Source organism: Aythya fuligula, chromosome 15 (genome assembly GCF_009819795.1).
Source record: "Aythya fuligula isolate bAytFul2 chromosome 15, bAytFul2.pri, whole genome shotgun sequence".
Lineage (NCBI taxonomy): Eukaryota > Metazoa > Chordata > Aves > Anseriformes > Anatidae > Aythya > Aythya fuligula.
The window spans coordinates 11,042,009-11,059,964 of NC_045573.1; the positions used below are offsets into that span (position 1 = coordinate 11,042,009).

Sequence of the window (17,956 nt, forward strand, 5' to 3'; positions counted from 1 at the left end):
CTGCTCCCAGCCTTCACATCCTAGGGACGCCTTGAGACTCAGGCTGCTGTTCCCTCGGCAGCTCCTGAGCCCCAGGTTCCCCTTCTCCAGGTCTGCTGTAATGAAGCCGGCATGATTTGTTGGGTGGCAGTTTCCCAGCAGCGTTCAGACCGCTGTGGTTCACCTGCCTGCCACGGCATGGGAAGGGGAGAGGATTTTAGGAGTGGAACAGTGTGGTATTTCACACAGGATAAAGGACACTAAATGGTGAACACAGGTGGAAAGGGGCCACAGAAATGCTGGCAGAAGCAGGCCAGGGGAGCCTCATATCTGATATCCAGTGCTAGGGCAGTTTTGCCTGTGCCTTGGAGCAAGTCTTGGACCCCTCCTAAGACAGAAATCCCCCACTTCTCTGTGTTTCCTCTCAGTGAACTATACAGTGAATTATTCTCCAAGTGTTTTTTTCCTGTTCTGCATCACAACAGCTCTGATACCCTCCACTTTTATTGCTCGGTGCCAGAAACACCCGGCCATGCGCCATGCCTCAACCCATCAAGCAGCCGCCTGCAGACCTTTGCCTGCTCCCGTAAATGAAGAGGTGACACTTGTTAAGCAGCCCAGCTCGTCAGCTGCAGCTCAGCACAGAGGCAGATGAACCCAGTCTCACATCTGGGCTGGGTTCAGCCTCTCAGCTCGTCTGGTTAGGACCCCCCCAGCCCAGACCCAACCTGCTCCCCTCGGTGTGGCACATCCTGCCTGCCAGCAGGCAGCCCCTGGGGTGCCCGTTACCAGCAATTAGCTGCAAATGGCTCCCCAGCCCAGATGCTGGCTTGCCCGAGCACTCAGAGCTGACACTTCTCCAGGGCACAGCGGCTCTCAGGAGCATCTGTGTCATCTAATGAAGGTCCTCAGGTTCACTGTGCTCCCAGCTCCTGCTGCACAACTCTGCCTGGCCTCCCTGGGGGCCAGAGCAAATGGCACCTTCTCCATCAGCCCCTGCCACCTGGCCAGAGCTGCAGCAACATCCCATGCAAATCCAAACTCAGTCTGCCCTGTCTGAGAGGTGTGAAGCAGCAAGGAAAACCACTCCACAGGAGAAACAAGAGGTGGCTGCCCTTGTTTGCAGCCTCATCCTGCTCCCACAGAGGGCAGCCCTTCGGCAAAGGCTTTCCAGGCTGCAGGGCTGGGAGGTCTTAATGCTGCCCAGGTTTGGGATCTCCCCAGCTGGCCCTCTGGGGCAGGGCAGCCTAATGAGCAGAGCTCATTAGAGGGCAGATGAACCACCTGGGAGCTCTGCTGAAAACTGAGCACTGCCTGCAGGAAGGGGCAGTGTGGATGTGGCTGTGGAGCTGCAGCTTACAGGAGCTGCTTGAAAGGGAACCAGGACCCAAGCTCTGGTGCACCAGAGCCACCAGTGCTTGCTCCAGGGAGCTAGATTTGGAGATCGTGCTCCAGGAGTGGGGTGATGGACCTCTCCACAGGCATTCATCTCAGCAGTCATGTGGGGGCTGTGGTGCTTTACCTCTGCCAGGGCATCTCTTGAGGCAGGTGATACACGATGTGGCTGCACAGCTGAGCCAAGTACAACAGGGAAGTGTCAGACCTGCAAGGGGCAGCACAGATCAACCCCTGCCAAGCTGCTGTGCTGGAGATACCACCTGGGGTGCTGCTTGGGGGCTGAGGAAGCCAAAACATGTTTGTGACAAACTTCTGAGTGCTCCCCTCATGCATGGTGAGGATGAGAGTTTTGAATTTTCCTTCCTTCTTTCAAGAACGGGACAAGTTCGCTGGCATCTTGCCACTGCCATTGCACCCTGATGCCCTGGAGTGACCTCGCCACCATCGCCTGGTGGGCTGATAGCATCAGCAGGGGCACAAGTGGCACTGCTCGGCCCCGGATAGTCATTGCCAATGGATTGAGGAGCAGAGAAATGGAAATATGCAAAATAGTTGACTTATTTTGGCAATTCTGCAGGGAACCAGTGGCCCCACACCACCCAGCATGGAAACACGCAGTCAGCTGTGGCTTTGGGCAGGCACCCCTCCAGCAAGAGCCGTCGTCCTCCACCACGCAGTTCCTCTGCTCAAGGGTCCCAGGTCAATGCTCTCTGGGTTTTCTTTCCACCAAAGAGTGCTTTGTGAGAGATGACTTAGCTCAGTGCAACCGGGGCCTCAAACTGGCTGCTGATGTGGAGCACTGTGGTGCTCCCAGAAGATGCACTTACTTGGATGTGAGTGAGCAGGTGCTCCTGGACTGCACCACTGCCAACATCATTAAACGCTAGAAAAGAAGATAACAGAGGGCAAACACAGAATGGGCTGAGCCTACTGGGAGGGAGTAGGGCTTGGGCTCAACTTTAAGCACTCACCTCTGGAGAAAATGCCATGGGGTTTCCATCAGCAGCACCCAATGTGACCACAAGGATCCGTTGCCTCAGCCCGGGTCTGGCTGTGTTAAACCTGAGCAAACCAGCTACAATTTCAGCTGTCATGGTAATTTCATGGGCTGGAAGCTCTCCTGGAAGAAGACAAGGCCAAATTGAGACTTGAACTGCATGTGTCATGAACACTGACAGTGTGCACAGGTAAAACGATTCCCAGAGCTTGTTCTGTGTGCACAAGTGTTTCTCAGATTTCCTCACAAGCCTCCCAAATCCACCAAAGCTGACCATAAACCCACAGGCCACTAGCTGGACTCCCAATAAATCCAAACTGCATGATAAGTTCATTGGCTGTCTTCCACATCTCTGAGAAGAACCTCATTAAAGCAGATGCACTATCAGCAGGCCTCATCTCAGAGAGAGGCGAGAACTGGGAAACCTGCAGCGTGCAACCAACTTGCAATAGTTTGGTCAACAACTACAGGCCAGATGTGGGTTAAACACGGCCAGCAGATGTTACTTATTGAAAATCTTTTTGCTAGCTTGCTGGGAAGAGCAGGAGAGCTGACCCTCCAGGATGGGTGAGCCAGGAGTATGGGGACAAGCACTTGCTCTCCAGGATGGACTGCTGATAGGGATCATATCAAAATATTCAGGTTGAACATCTGTAAAGGCTGTGTGACAGACATCAAGGCATCACAGAGTGCTGAGCTTGCTTTTTCAGTGAGGTTAGTGACCACATCTAAGCCTGAAGATCTTGCCCAGTATTGCAAAACAGATCTGCAGCAGTGGAGCAACCAATATTTCCAGCAGTGCTTTTGACATCAGCCTTTCCTTACCTCCAAGTAGGCCAGCTGGTTGGGATCATTAACGGATGGATGAAGGAGATATGCCTCTCCTGCCAGGATCAAACATGTTGGCTTAACACAGGTTGCTCTGGGGCAGCCCTGGCAGCAGGCTTCATCTCTCACCGTAGCCATCAACGATGTGAGTGCCACAACCCAGCTGCCAGATGGTCCCTGCTTTCCCCCCTGTGGATAGTGACCACTGTGCCCCCACCTCGTCCCACCCCTTGTGGAGGCAGACAGCAGCCGTAGACCGGGAGCAGCAGACACAGAGGGAAAGCAAACGATGCCCTGGAGCAGGTGGGTGAGCACCAGGGGCACAGCGGGGCCTGAGGACCAGGGACAGGAACGGCCCCACCACCACCAGTGCTCCCTCTTGCCTGGTCTCTGCAATGTGGGACCAATAACTGCTGTACCAGTATCCACTCCAGAGCTGGGACAGATGCCATGAGATACCCAGGGATTCCTGGGATGCCCAACCTCCCCAGCCAGCCCTGGGGCAGGGTTTGGGGAAGGTAGGCTTATTTGGCTCCCCGGTATCCTTGGCCTCAAAATTGTGAGCAAATAGGCTCTATGCCTTGGCTACCATCTTTGTAAGACACACTTTTTGGGGGGAAGTAGGGTACCCAAATCACCTGGCTCCCATTTTGAGGTGGGAGGAAGAGCGGAACCCACTCCAGTCACCTCCATCTCATGGAGGGCCGAGAGATGAAGCCCATCCTTTGGGGCCATGGCATTGCGGCACCCTCCTGCCAGCAGGGACCAGAGGGTGTCACCGGCTGCCTTGCAGCATCTCCTGGGCAGGGTGGTCCCAGAGGCATCTCCCTGTGTGTCCGGGGGCCGCATCCAGGCAGCTGTGCTCACGGAGAGACCAGAGCACGTCCTCTCCCATTGACCATTGCCATGTGTCACCCCCAGGGCTTGCTGGGGACAAGCTGACATCTCTTCTCTTTGCAGAGTGGTGCTGCAGGGACACGTGTGGATGGCGTCCCACCCTTGGCCAGCCGCGAGGAGCAACGAGCCTGGCAGCACGGAGCGCAGAGAGGCAGGCGTGGGGAGCACAGGCCATGGGACCCCAAAGGTGGGTGCAGGAAGGCGCGTTGGGCCGGGCCATCACCCAGGGTTGCCCACCTTTACTAGCTGATGATGAAAAGCAGGGGACATTGGGGACACTGGCTGAGTGTGCCTGTGGTGGGCTTCCCAGCGGCATGGCAGGCTCCTGGGGAAGGGGCTCACCCACACCCCATAAAACACGGGCCCTCAGGAGCAGCCCCACTGCTGCGAGATCCAGGGAAGGGCCCGGTGGTTATTTTCTTCCTTGTCCTGACTGTATTGACCAGGCAGTGCCCCTTGGTGTGCTCAGGGCTCAAGCTGGCCTGGCAGGACCCCACACAGGCAGGGGGCTTCTTGTCCTGGCACCAAAATGTTTGGTGCCCAGGGGGCCTCAGCGCCCAGTCCCAGCCCCCAGTGGGGCTCCGTGGCAGTGTCCCCGGCAGATCTGGAGGTGCTGGGTTCCCCCCGTGCCTGCCAGCCCCTCCATGCAGGCATCGCCAGTGTCTTTGAGCATGCGGCTGCAACCAAAACGTTCAGAGGTGAGGAGGCAGAGCAGGTGGATCAAAACTGGAGGAATTCCTATCTGCCAGGTGTCTTGCAGGCAGGCTCTATTTTCTTTGTCATTTTGGAAAACTCTTCCCAAAAGGGAAGGGGCCAGGTGCAGTGCTGGGAATGGCACAAGAGTGTGCAGGGCCCCGCCACTGCCTGTGCCATGCAGTCCTCCCCAGCACGATGGCACACAGGCTCTGCACAGCTCCTTCCCTGGGCAGAGCTGCACGCTTGCCGCATCCTTGTGAGCCAGCGAGGCTCTGCCCGCCTTGAGCTCCCACACTGAACAAGTCACAGAAGAAGCCAGGCCTGTTCCCAGTTGCAATTCCAGGTTTGGCATTTAAGGACTTGAATTTCAGCCCTAAATCTCACTTGTAGCTTCAGTTCCATAGTGTTTGGTGCAGGTTTTATGCAGTTTTATTCATCAATCACAGATGATTTTCTAAAAGAAGGTGATTGCACCTACCCCACAGCATCAATACTGCAAGAAATAGCTGACAGGTTATCTATTGATGGCTCCCTCAACCTCCTTTCGGTGGAGACTGAGGGTATGTATTACTGGTCATTACACAAATGCCTGATAATACATCCTACATCCACTTTACATGGATGAGATTTCCAAACCTAAGCAAAAACTGGGAGAGGAAATTCTTTAGGCAGAAAGATGGGAAGGGAGCCCAGGAGTTACCTGAAGCAGCTGATCCAAAAGAGGTGTTCAAACAAACGGGGTTTTAATGCAGCCAAGGGCAAAGGAACAAGAGGCAGACAGGGTGCAATAAATGGGTGAATTGCTGTTAGTCATAAATAGTGAATTAGTCGTTACTGTTAGCAGCTATTGCTGTTACTATAAAGGTGCAGAAGCAAGCAGACCAGAGCTGCCAGTGAAGTGCTGTGACTCTCCCTGGCTGGTCAGATGGGAGAACTGGGAAAGCTTTGACCAAAGCTACAGTCCTGAGCCCCAACATATCTTGGCATTTTTAGAGGACACCGACAGCCAGAGAGAGGAGCCTGGGGTTGGCAGGAAGGCTGGTGGCAGAGTCTGGTGACAGGAGTGGTTGATCAGCTCATCTGAAGCAGCCTCCAAAGTGATCTTCTTGTGGGGGAAATCTTTGTAATCTTTCTGGGGGGAAACACCAGGTTTGGGGGCTCCTTAATCCAGCATGGGGAGGCAATGCAGAGTTAGAGGCAATAAGTAGAAATATCAAGCTTGTGATGGCTCTCAAGGCAGAAGGCAGAATAAGTCCCCCAGGGAGAGCAGGTGAGTGTGCCAGGATGGTATGGGGCTCTGGATAACATGCAGGGGCTTCCCCCTATGATATAGGCATCTGCATCACAGCGGGTAAACTCTAGAAGCTGCAAAAACCATTTCAGGTGGCTGTGTGAGGTGGCACAGCCCCTCCTGCCTTTAAGTTCCTGGAAGGAGCTCACCCTGGACAGACAGCTGGAGTTTTTTCCTGGTTTTGCTGTGTGCAGCAGAACCTTTGCCCCATCCACCTGGTCCATCCCTGTGACTGGGAGAGGGAAGCCCCAGGGATCCCTGGGGACCCCGAGGATTTGCTAGCGATCACCCACATGGGAACGGGAGTGATTTAACCTGGGACTGCACCTGCAGGGAATTTGGATGGTGGGATCCCCTGAGCACTGAGTCCAGATTCCTGCCAGCTCAAGGCTAACAACTCCATGCATGCCGACCTAAAACCAAGGCAGGCAAGGTGAAAATAAGACAAATTACATGGACTGTCTGCATATGAAAGCTTTGAATCCCCGTTTCTCTGTGCAACCTACTCAGCCAAAGCTGGAGATTGCAGAGATAACAGTGCTCATAGAAGTGCTGTGCATGTCAGCAGCCCCTGAGTGAGTGCTGGTGGGCAGAGCCAGCAGCAGGGCACGCTTTGCCTGTCGGCTGCCTGGGGGTGACAGGGAACTGGGACACTGGGGTCAGTTTGCTGGAGAAGGACTGGGGAGAACAAGTCCCCCAGCCTTCCCATATGCCTGGAATTGCAGACTCACACGTGGTCTTCGTTTAAAAAAAAAAAAAAAAAAAAAAAAGCATCTGACCAAAAAGGCAAAAGTTGTTTGGAGTCAACAGGACAGGCAGGTGGAGGGGAGGCCATCAGCTAAGGACCACTCAGAGGTGGCCCTAACATTCAGCCAGCACAGCACAAGGAGGCAGAGCTCACAAGTAGTTTGGTGCCGGGAGTGATGCCCTGTCTGAGAAAGCTCCATATGGCTGCTCCATACAGCTTTGAATTGCATTTGATCAATGGTTTGATTTACTTTTTACTGTGTCTCAAGTGTTGTAACTGGGAGCCAGACTCTGCACTCAGCTGGAACAACCCTTTTGCTGCTTCATCCTTTCTGCCCAGTGCTGGAGGCAAATTCAAGGCAAGCTGAGAAATTTGGGTGTGTTTGTCTCTTCCAAGGCAGTGAATCCAAATGCGGTGGTTTGCTTAGGCTCCCTGCGGGACCCGTGCTGCAAACCATAGCGTGGGGACTTGGAAAGCAGCTCCTGCTGCACGGTGGGTGCTCAGGGGAGACTGATGCTGTCAGGGTCAGGGAAATCTCTTTAGACCTGTGCCTCCTGCAAGAAGGGGTGCTGTGAGGGTTCAAAGCAGCATCACCTGCTTCAAATGCCTCACTCCCCTCTGCAAAATTGCTCTTGTTGCTCTTTGCTGCCATGGCAGTGCCACCAGGTTGCAGATGCCTCTCTCCCAGCTGAGATCTTTAAGGTGCCCAGCCCCAGCTCTGAGATGAGCTGGCCACACCAAAATGCATGGCAGCTTCATCCCAGCCAAGCTCATCCCAGGCCCTGTGCCATGATGTTGATACTTTTTCCTTGACTGCCACTTCATTTTCTTCCTCTTGCTCTGCGTGGGTCATTTTGCTAGTGCCCCAAGAGCGAGCTGTGAGCCTCCTCTTCCATCCCATGACGTGTTTTGTCGGCAGAGATCTTTCCCATCACCATTTGTGTAGCCGACCCCTGACTGCCTCATAAATGAGCGTACTTCAGGCATGAGGGAATGTGGTTAGCAGAGGGTACCTCTGAGGGCAAGCTGCTCTCTACCTTCACCGGGGATCAGCGTAAGATCTCTGTGTCCCTGTCTCTCTAGCTTTCCAGCCACCAAGTGGACTGATTTATGCTCATAGGGTTTTCAGCCCTCTGTAACACTCTTTGCTAGAGCCTTCCCCCAGCCCTTGTCCATCAGAAGATCCTAACACGAGCCACTGCACACCGCAGGCATCAGTCACCAACACAGCCTGGCACTTCTGTCCCTACTTCAGATCAGTAGAGACAAAAACGGGGCTGAAAATCCCCAAAAGGTTGCTGGCTCTTTGCACAGCAGCAATGGCTGAGTCTGTTTCCCAGTTTCAGCACGTTTCTGGGCAGCTTCTCACTGCAATTTGCACAGCTCGCCTGTCAGTGGGAGGCAGACCCAGACAGGGCTGCAGACAGCGTGGGGGATGGCTGTTCAGAGAGAGCTGCTGGGCTTAGATGGCTGTCAAGCAGCTTCAGGGTATTTCTGGTTTTAAAAAGGGGTTGTTTTTGTCTTGTTTTGTTTTTATAAAACCTAAATTTGGCACCAGTTACAACCTTGTAGGGTCCTTTTAAATCACAGCCAAAGGTTGAACAGCACCATCTAGTGCGCTTCATCCCAAAAATGCCCGTGCCGGAGGAAAATGGGCTCTCATGCATGCACCACCCATGGCACATCCCCGCCGTTGGACGCATGTGCTGGACATTATCCTGCCATCCGCTGGCAAACGTCAGTGCCATGTCAGCACCACCATGCTTTGGGGGAGCCAGGCAGCAGGCAGGATTAAAACCAGGCTCCACAGACGTGGGTCTAATGGCACGGGATTTGGTCCTTGTATCCAACCTGATCCGTGCTGCTTCTGACGGGAGGATTTGTGCAGCTGCCCCTGTACAGTGGGAAACACTGTGTTAGAGTCACTGTGGAGAGCAGAATTAATTTGAGATGAATATTGTAACTCCTGGAGGTGAATTGAACGCTCTCAACCTTTGCAGAAGTGACACAGGAAGCCTTGAGGCTCCAAAGCCAATCTGGAGGGGAAATAATGATGCTACCAGAAAATGTCACTTTGCAGCTCTGACAGATCGGAGTAAATGTTTTGCAGCGAGGCTCTATGACTCACACCATGCAAGCTTTGTGTGCACAGTGTCAGGATGCTGGGATACAGCCCCAAACCCTTTAGACTACAGCAAGGTCTCAGGCTGCAGGGTGTGCCCAAGCTTTCTGTCAGCATCTGATGGTGGCAGTGAGTACACCTGTGGGAGGTGCACCCAGGTATGAGAAGTGCTCAGCCTAGCGGCAGAGTTTTGGGAGGTGGTGGGTAGGGGAGGAGCATCAGGGAGTCTGAGAAGGAGACTGAGTGGTGGATTCATGCTCTGCCATCCCTGGGACAGATTTATTAGCCACTCGTAGCTAACACAGGAGCTCCTGCTCCCTTTCCACTAGGCAGAAGGTGGTGGAAATGGAAGCAAGTTTCTGCTTGAGATGGCCAGTGGACCCCTTCCCTGCAATCTCTCCTCCTAGGCACCTTTATACAATGTATTTAAGGCCCTGGATCTTGACAGACACTCAAACAGTTGTGGGAGTCTACTACACAGCAGCCAGCCAAGATGACAACATTGATGAATTATTCTATGTATGAATTAAGGGATATCTCTGAATCAGCTGCTCTTGTCCTCATGGGTGACCTTAAGTCCCCAGATACTAGCTGGGAATAGCATGCAGCCAGCACAAACAGCTCCAGGAAATTCCCCAGGCACATTGAAGTGAACTTCTTGGTACAGGTACTAAGGGAGCTGACGAGGAAATGTGCCCTCCTAGATCTGTTGGCTGCAGCCAGAGAGGGTCTCGTGGATGAAGTGGTGACCAGTGACTGCCTTGGCCGTGGTGACCATGAAGCAGTCAAGTTTAAGATCTCTGGTGACAGGAGAGAAGCTGTCAGCAATTCTTCAATCCTGGATGTGGGGAGCGCAGAATTCAGGCTGCTCAGGGACAGGTTGGTAAGGTTCCCTGGAAATCTGCTTTTGGTGGTGTTGGGGTCTGTTAGCGCTGGTCACTTTTGAAGAGCTATCTCTTAAAAGTGCAGGAGCAGACAATTCCAAAGTGCTGTAAGTTAAGCAAGGGGGGCAGAAGGCAAGCATAGCCGAGCAGGGATCTTCTTGCAGCGCGCAGGCAGAAAAGGAAAGCGTACAGACATTGGAAGCAAGGTCAGGAGGGCTACAGAGACGCTGTTCACAATTGTAGGGAGAAAATGTGTGTGGCAAAAGCAAAATTAGAGTTGAAGCTGGCTGGTACTATGGGGGACAACAAGAAGGGCTGTTTTAAGTCTGTTAATGGCAAAAAGAGGACCAGAGATAACGTTGGTCCGTTCTTTGATGAGGTTGGTCACTTCAAAATAGGGAGATAGATAAAACAGAGACATTTAACGCCTTCTTTGCCTCTGTCTTTAACACCAGTGATGGGTTCTGGAACCCCTGGAGCTGGAGAACATGGTCTGCAGGAACAACAAACTCCCAGCTGACTGAACTTGTTTGGGATTTGTTGCTCCAGCTGAATGCATGTAAATCTACGGGACCCGATGGGATTCAGCCAGGGTACCGAAACAGCCGGATGATGTTATTGTGAGGCCTCTCTCAACTACTTTTCGATGACCTTGGGAATCCGGAGATGTCCCAGTCAAGTGGGAGTTGGCAAATGTTGTTCTACTTTTCAACAGGGATAAGGAAGAAGACCCTGGTAATTCCAGGCCTGTTAGCCCCACTTCAGTGCCTGGTAAAATTATGGAGAAGATTATTCTGGATGTTGTTGAAATACATTTGAAAGACAATGTCAAGTCTTTTGTCATAGCCAACATGGGTTCAAAGGGGAAAGTCACGCTTAACTAATTCAATTTCTTTTTATGATGAGGTTACCTGTCTAGTTGGCCAAGAGAAGCCAGTAGATGTGGTCATCTTGAATTTTAGCTAAGCTTGTGATATTGTCTGGTATTTGGTGGCTCTTTAAGGCAGAAACTGTGTACACCTGGAGCTGGGAAACGTAGGGACTGGGCTCCTTGGTGTGGGTGAATGGATGCGTGAAAAGCAGCAAGGTGACTCCAGAGGGAGCCCATGGCTCTCACCATTTTCACTGAACCCTGTCAGAAACAGAAAATGAAAGAGAGGCAGGGGAGCTTGGCATGAGCCTGGAGGGTATTCACCTCTGCAGCTTGCGAAGAGGTGGCTGCCTGCTAAATCTTACCTGCTCTGTGGGCAGATGCAGAGAGCCTGATCCTGATGTGGACAAGGAGCACTGAACAGCTGGGGGCAGAGATTTCTCCCCTGAATTTCTCAGAAAAGCCACATTCTGACAAGTAGCAGAGCCATTCATTCAGCAGTGTCCCCCCAGGATGAGCCCACCTCTGCGCTGCACCAGCACAAGCCATCTAGCTGGAGATCGCTGGGGAGGGAAGCACCTAGCGAAAGGAACTGCTAAATTGGGACTTAACGATGATTGAACCAGAGCAGAGTATCGTGACCAGAGGTGTTGAGCCACTGCAGCTGTGCTGGGCAGTCTTCACACCCCCCAACAAGTCAGCCCCAGCTTACAGGGTCCCCAGCAGCGATGGGAAATTGCTGCCCGTTGAGTGCCATCAAGTCCTCCTCAGCACACTGTAGTGCACGTAGAAAGCAGGACACAGACTTTCTTCTCCAAGCAGCAGCAGCTGCAAAGGCCATAGCAAGAGTTGAGGTGCAGCAGGAGAGAGCATTTGAGTGTGCAGCATTGAATGCACACAATGCAGAGGAAAACACAGTGCTTGCTGACAGCATCTGAGGCTGTGCGCCTCTGCTGGAGCAGGGCAGAACTGGCTGCTCCTTCTAGGCCCGTGAAGACTCGGTTTGCATAGCAATCCTGCCCTTGTGGAAGGAGCCCTGTGGCAAAACATTTGGTAGCGAGTGGGATAGTCAATCTTACCCAGCAAAAAGCTGGCTGAATTTCCATGTGGCCACAGCCTCCAAGGCCCTGCTTCTCTGAGCTGCACGTCAAACCTCCTGCCTCCCCTGTGGCTGCTGACAGGGCTTCAGAGAGCTGCAGCAGGAGTCAGGGAGCCACCTGTAACTGGGACAGTGCCCTCCACGCCTTCCCTGCACGGTCTCGCTGCAGGAGCCATGGGGTGAGATGGCTGCTGGCTCCTCGCCTCAGCCTGAGTCCCCTGAGCTGGAGGCAACGCTGCTGGGAGCCAGCTGCTGCAGGAGAAGCCTCCTGGCACTCCTCCTGCTGCCCTGGGCCCTGAGGAGCCGTAAGCAGCAGCAGCTGCAGGGAAGGGTAGCAGCAACTCCGTGGCAGCTCCGGTGGTTCAGCTGCGTGCACCTCATTGCACCCAAACTCCTCATCCCACCCCCTTGCTCCCCTCCCTTGCTTCTGGGTGTCCCTTCTGACAACTCTCATGGAGAAATCTGGCTTCAGTTTCTCATTTGAACTCTGTTGAGGCCATGAATTCTTGCTGGGCCTTTCTCTGAGAGACTAAAAGCTCTCTAATACCTGATAGTCTCTCACCCAGGAAGTTTAATTGCTATAATGAAGGCATCTTTTGGGCTCCTTTGAAATAGCTGAACAGGCTGCATATCTCAGGCATCCCCCTGCGAAGTGACTTCTCTAGAGCTGGGGTCAGTTATAACTCTCCACTGTCTAATTTTTCAGCATCCTTTTCAAATGCAGATGTGTGACCTAGGTGCCCTACACGTCTGCTCTCACTTGTTGTCCCTACCCACCTAAACCCATGCAGCTCCTTGCCATTCCCCTGTCCTCTGGCCAAAGCTGGCCTGTCTCCTCCTGCTGCAGCTTCCACACCGGTCCCAGCCAGGACTTTCCAGAGCCCTGCTGCCCCTATATTGCTCTTCCTTCCTCCTGAGCATTTTTCTGAGGCAGCCCTCTGCAGAGCACAGGTTTCCATGAGAAGCAGTGCCCTCCTGCACCCTGTGCCCCTCGGAGGCACCGTTCTGCAGCTGCTTACATTCAGCCACATTTTATTTGCCCAGACTCAGCTTATGAAGCTTTCTACAGCTGTCTTGACCTCGTCCGTGTCTCCTGCCCCCCTCGTTTCCCTGGCCCCTGCATTTTTCTCAGCAGGGCTTTTTAATCTATTTCTAGACCATTGATGAAAATGCTGAATAGCATTGGGCTTCACATCAAACCCTGCGGACACCCACTGAGAGTGCTCCCATTCTGCGAGGATTCCCCATTGATGGCTGTCGGTTTGCCAGCTCCCAGTCCCTTTAAGGTGTCCCTCTTGATGTTGTATTGTGCTAATTTTTAATCAGAATACTATATGGATTAAGTCACATGCCTGAACAGGGTCCAGGTCTATTATTTCTATGCCGTAACCTTTATCAGCCAAACTTGTAATCTCTTCAAAGGATGACATCAGAGTTTGACAAGAGCTATTTTCCAGAAACCAGGCTGGTTGCATTAATTATATTCCCATCCTTTAATTCTTTACCAGCTGAATCCCACATCAGCTTTTCTATTATTATGCCTGAGATCAGTGTTGCACTGTTACATGCTCTGAGCATCATCCACATGAAAGCACAAGGACCTGCACCATTCTGCCAGGCTCTCCGCCAGGGAAGGGGAGTGCTACTGCACTGGGGGTGAACTTTTGTGCATTTTAGGAAGCTGAAAAACATGTCAGTTTCTGAGAGTGCACAACAAAACACAAACGCAAAAAAAAAAAATGTTGAACACGCCGGTGCATGTGATAGAAGAATGCTAAATGAGTGAAAAATCAGAAACCAATCCCTACCAGAATTTTTTTGTGTCATTTTTGATTTTGAGGGGACTGCCTCATGGCTCGTTTTGCTTCTCTATTTTCTGGGATCATACCTAGGGATCTGCCTCGCTTGGGTCCAGGGCTCTGGCTATCCTCACCTTCCAGGGAAGAAACAGGCTTTGCATTTACCTGCAGGACTATTCTTGTTCAGTCTCTGCATATGCTAACCCCTTCTTCTTTTTGCACTGTCACCCAGCACTCCCAGACCGTGTTACATCCCACATGCTGGGGCATTTCTGGCCAGAAGCTTCCTATAACCAGCCACCTCTGGGTAAGGCACGATCCCCTCAGGCCTTTCTCAAGAGGCTCCATGTTGTTTTACCCATTTCAGTCCGCGCAGTGCCACCTCTTGGCGAGTTGCCTTTTTCCTCTTTGCTGCAGAATTGCTCAGCTACACAGAGAAGCAGGAGACACAGCTGCAGTTCGGACAACTGCTCGAGCTGTTTGTCAAGGCAAGAGCCGCTCGTGGAGCATCCACACTGCTCCATCCCTTGCCCCACAGACCTGCGGTCTTTTCGAGGAGGTGCTCAAATTAATGCATGCCAATCGATCCCTGTTCAAACAGAGGAGGCCTGTGGCACCGCCGAGCTAGCTTCGAGGGTCACTTCGAGGGCTGAGGCCTTTTCCCAGCCTTTTTCCCCAGCTGTTGCTGTGCCACAGAACCGGAGGTCTCCAAAGCACGAGCCTCCCCCGGGCTGCATCATGCCCAGGGCGTTCGGCTGCGCTCCTCCGGGCTTCTTTTGCCCACAGCAAGCAGGAGAGGGGAAAAAAAAGGAGAGAGGGAGGCAACTGCACACTGCGCTCCCACCTCGGGCTGCTCAGGTGTCGAACAAAGCAGCGGCTCCGGGGCTGTGCTGGGGTCTCCACAGGGCCCCCGCCATCCCCGGGGCCGCCTCCCCGGGCCGGGCGAGCCCCGGCAGCCCCCGAGCCCTGCCGGGCCGGGCACCGGCACCCCGAGAGGAGGCCCCGGGGAGGCTGCGGGGGCTCGGGGCCGGGCCGGGGCCGCTCCTCCCCCGCGGCCGGGCCCGCAGTACCGGGCGGGGGCGCGGGGGGCGCGGCTGAGCCGCTCTCTCCCCGGCGCTGCGAGGCAGCGGCGCAGGCGGAGCGGAGCGGTGCGGGGCTGGCTGCTCGCCGTGTCGCCGCCAGAGCCAGCGGCCGCGGCCATGGGCGTCCCGGGCCGCCCGCTTTGTGCCGCCGCCGCCTCCGCTTCCTCGTCCCGGGCGCCGCCGCCTCCTCCCCCCGCCGCTCCGGGCCGCTGCCGAAGCCGCCGCCGCCGCTGCTGCTGAAGCCGCATGGGCCGGGCCCCGCGCCGCCGCCGCCGCCGCCGCTGCCGCCGCCGCACCGTGCGGGTGAGTGAGCGGGCGGGGAGGCGGCCCCGAGCCCAGGCCCTGCGCCGAGGCCGCGCCGGAGGCCGCCGCCGCCGTGCGGGAGGAGCGGGGCCGCGCCGGGAGCCGCCGAGCCGGGGCTAGGCCGCCCTCAGAGCGGGGGGCGGGCGCCCGGGGCGGCCCTTGCCGGGCCGGGCCGGGCCGCGGGGGCGGTGGGTCCGGCGGGGGCGCTTCGTGCCTCCCTCCCTTCTCCTCCTTTCCTCGGCTCTCGCCCCCCCCCCCCCCCCCCCGGTGCTGCTGGGGGCCGTGACAGCGCCCGGGCTGCGAGCGGCTTCCCGGGGAGCCCTCGGCGGCGTGCGGGGCAACTCGCAGCGGGCCGGGAGGCGGCGGCGGCTCCGTGCGGTCGCCACGAGCTGAGGGGGGGGGACCCGAGCCCGGGAGCTGCCCGGTACCGGCGGCTCGGGGCCACGCTGGGGCAGCCCCGGGGGGCTCCGGTGCCCGCTGTGGTGGGCGCAGGTTGGGCACGAGGCCTCCGGGCCTCGCGGCTCCCCTCGCCCCTTGCCGGGGGTGCTCGCGGCTCGCGGGTCGGTGGGGAGGGAGGACCTGGAGCTTTGGGTGGCTTTGGGTTCAGAGGGACAGAGGGAGGGGAAAAAAAAAAATAAAGGCAGAGCATCCAAAAGATGTGTTCATCTGGGCGCGGCGAGCGCGGGGAGGCGGGCTGCGCTGGGGTGCGTGTTCCCTGCGCTGTTTTCGTGTGCGGTGGAGTTGATCCAGCGCGAGGAGCGGTTTGGCAGGCGGCTGGGGCTGCAGGGGTTGCAGGGCCTTCGGGCGGGTGGTGCTCTGTGAAACAAGACTTTGGCTACTTTCAGGAACAGAGCGGCTCCGTCGGGACGGGCCTTCAGAGATCACCTGGTGCAGCTGGTCTGAAACGCCTCTTACCTTGTCTAGGAGTGAAGGCAGCGGCCCGGGGTCTGTCCTTCTCCCCCCACACCTCCCATCCTCCATGTTGCCTCACAGCCCTGTTCTTAAAACGCTGTGTGCGATCCGATTGCCGTCTTCGGGTGATTCTCTCCTCCTTTGATGACCTGAAATTTTCCCAGGCTCACAGCGTGCACTGCTGTTAGCTTAAATGAACCTTTGCTAAATGGCCTCTGTCTATGAAAAACGGTGCCAGACCTGAAGTCCTGTACTGACATGCCCATTGGAAGCAAGAATGTTGTTCGCATGCCCAAAATATTGGGGTCAGTGATGCGTTTGGATTCCCCTGCAGCGAGATGAGGCGATGCAGTGCGTTTCTCCAACGCAAAGAGGAATGTCGCGGTGGTATGCCACTGGGGTGTACAAAAGCCACCTGTGTTTGGTTAAGGTGTGATCTCAGCTTTGGTACATACTGGTATTCTTTCAGGATATTTTTCACCAGCCTTAATGTAAAATCCTGTTTAGGGATGAGAATTTCCTAGGCCGGTATCCAGGTAAAAACACACTGCCTTGATGTGCCTTGGGACACGTGCTGTCCAGGTGGGCTTTGCAGAGAAGTTGATCCCAGTGCAGAAGCTGCCGTGTGCCTGTCCTGTGGGCTGTTACTGCTTGGCACCTGAGTGTAAATCTCTTGGACACAGTGAATGCCAGATCCCAGGTCCTGAGGAAACACCTATAATGTGAAACTGGCGGCTGTTACTGTAGCACCAGTGCTATCAGTTGGGGCAGGTGCTGGATACAGTTTTGGAATATTCTGTCATTTTTGGAGGAAGGAAGAGAGTACCTGTTTCATCCTGATCCCTGAAATTGCTGAGAACTTTGTCATTGATTCTGATGAGAAGGGGGATTCGGTACAGTAATCATGCAGAGCAGAGCAGTATCAGCAGCTTGTAATCTTAGAGTGTTTGTTTGCAGTGCTTAACATATTTCTTTCTCATCTGTTTCAGCAGAACAAACTCGTTCACAGTGGAACTACAGATATTGGTGATCTGAGGTCTCAGCTCTTCCTCCTTTGTTCCTGTGTGAGCAAACGCCAGAAAAATGAATATCCAGGGGAAAGGCTTCCCTCTGGACCTTGGAGGAAGCTTCACTGAAGATGCTCCAAGGCCGCCGGTTCCTGGTGAGGAGGGTGAACTCGTGTCCACAGATCCAAGGCCAGTTAGCCACGGTTTTTACTCTAGCAAAAGTGATGTTGTTAGAAATGAGACGTCCACCGCAACGCCGAGGCGCTCTGATTTGGATTTGGGATATGAGCCCGAGGGGAGTGCTTCGCCAACTCCACCCTACCTGAAGTGGGCTGAGTCGCTGCACTCCTTGCTCGATGATCAAGATGGTATCAACCTCTTCAGGACTTTCCTGAAACAGGAGGACTGTGCGGATCTGCTGGACTTCTGGTTTGCCTGCAGTGGCTTCAGGAAGCTGGAGCCATGCGTGTCCAATGAGGAAAAAAGACTCAAACTGGCAAAAGCCATTTACAAAAAATACATTCTCGACAACAATGGCATTGTGTCCCGGCAGATCAAACCAGCCACAAAAAGTTTCATTAAAGACTGTGTCGTGAAACTACAGATTGACCCTGATATGTTTGACCAGGCCCAAACTGAGATTCAGTGCATGATAGAAGACAATACCTACCCTTTGTTCCTTAAGTCGGATATTTATTTGGAATACACAAGGACAGGTGGGGAAAGTCCAAAAATTTACAGCGATCCGAGCTCAGGGTCTGGGACAGGTAAGGGGCTACCTGGTTATCTGCCTACTCTGAATGAGGATGAGGAGTGGAAATGTGACCAAGACGCCGAGCCTGAGGCCAGCAGGGACTCTGCCCCCTCGAGCAGGCTCACCCAGAAGCTGCTTTTGGAGACGGCCACCCAACGTGCCAGCTCCACACGGCGGTACAGCGAGGGGAGGGAGTTCAGGTATGTGCTCTGTGCTGCCTCCGGGCTGCCCTGAGGGAGCTGCTGTGAGTTCGGAGGCGCTGAGAAAGGGAGGACGTTTGTTTGGGAGT

The 17,956-nt window shown here is 54.6% G+C and overlaps 1 protein-coding gene across 2 annotated transcripts in view; it reads left to right on the forward strand.

Annotated features, from left to right (window-relative positions):
• The first annotated feature begins 16,915 nt into the window (after nt 1-16,915).
• AXIN1 (axin 1) overlaps nt 16,916-17,956 on the forward strand; it is a 75,271-nt gene continuing 74,230 nt past the window's right edge. For both annotated transcript variants that reach the window (XM_032197956.1, XM_032197957.1), the window contains exon 1: nt 16,916-17,867. In XM_032197956.1, the coding sequence (XP_032053847.1) occupies nt 16,990-17,867 (878 nt within the window). In that variant the 5' untranslated portion in view covers nt 16,916-16,989. The remainder of the gene's footprint in view (nt 17,868-17,956) is intronic.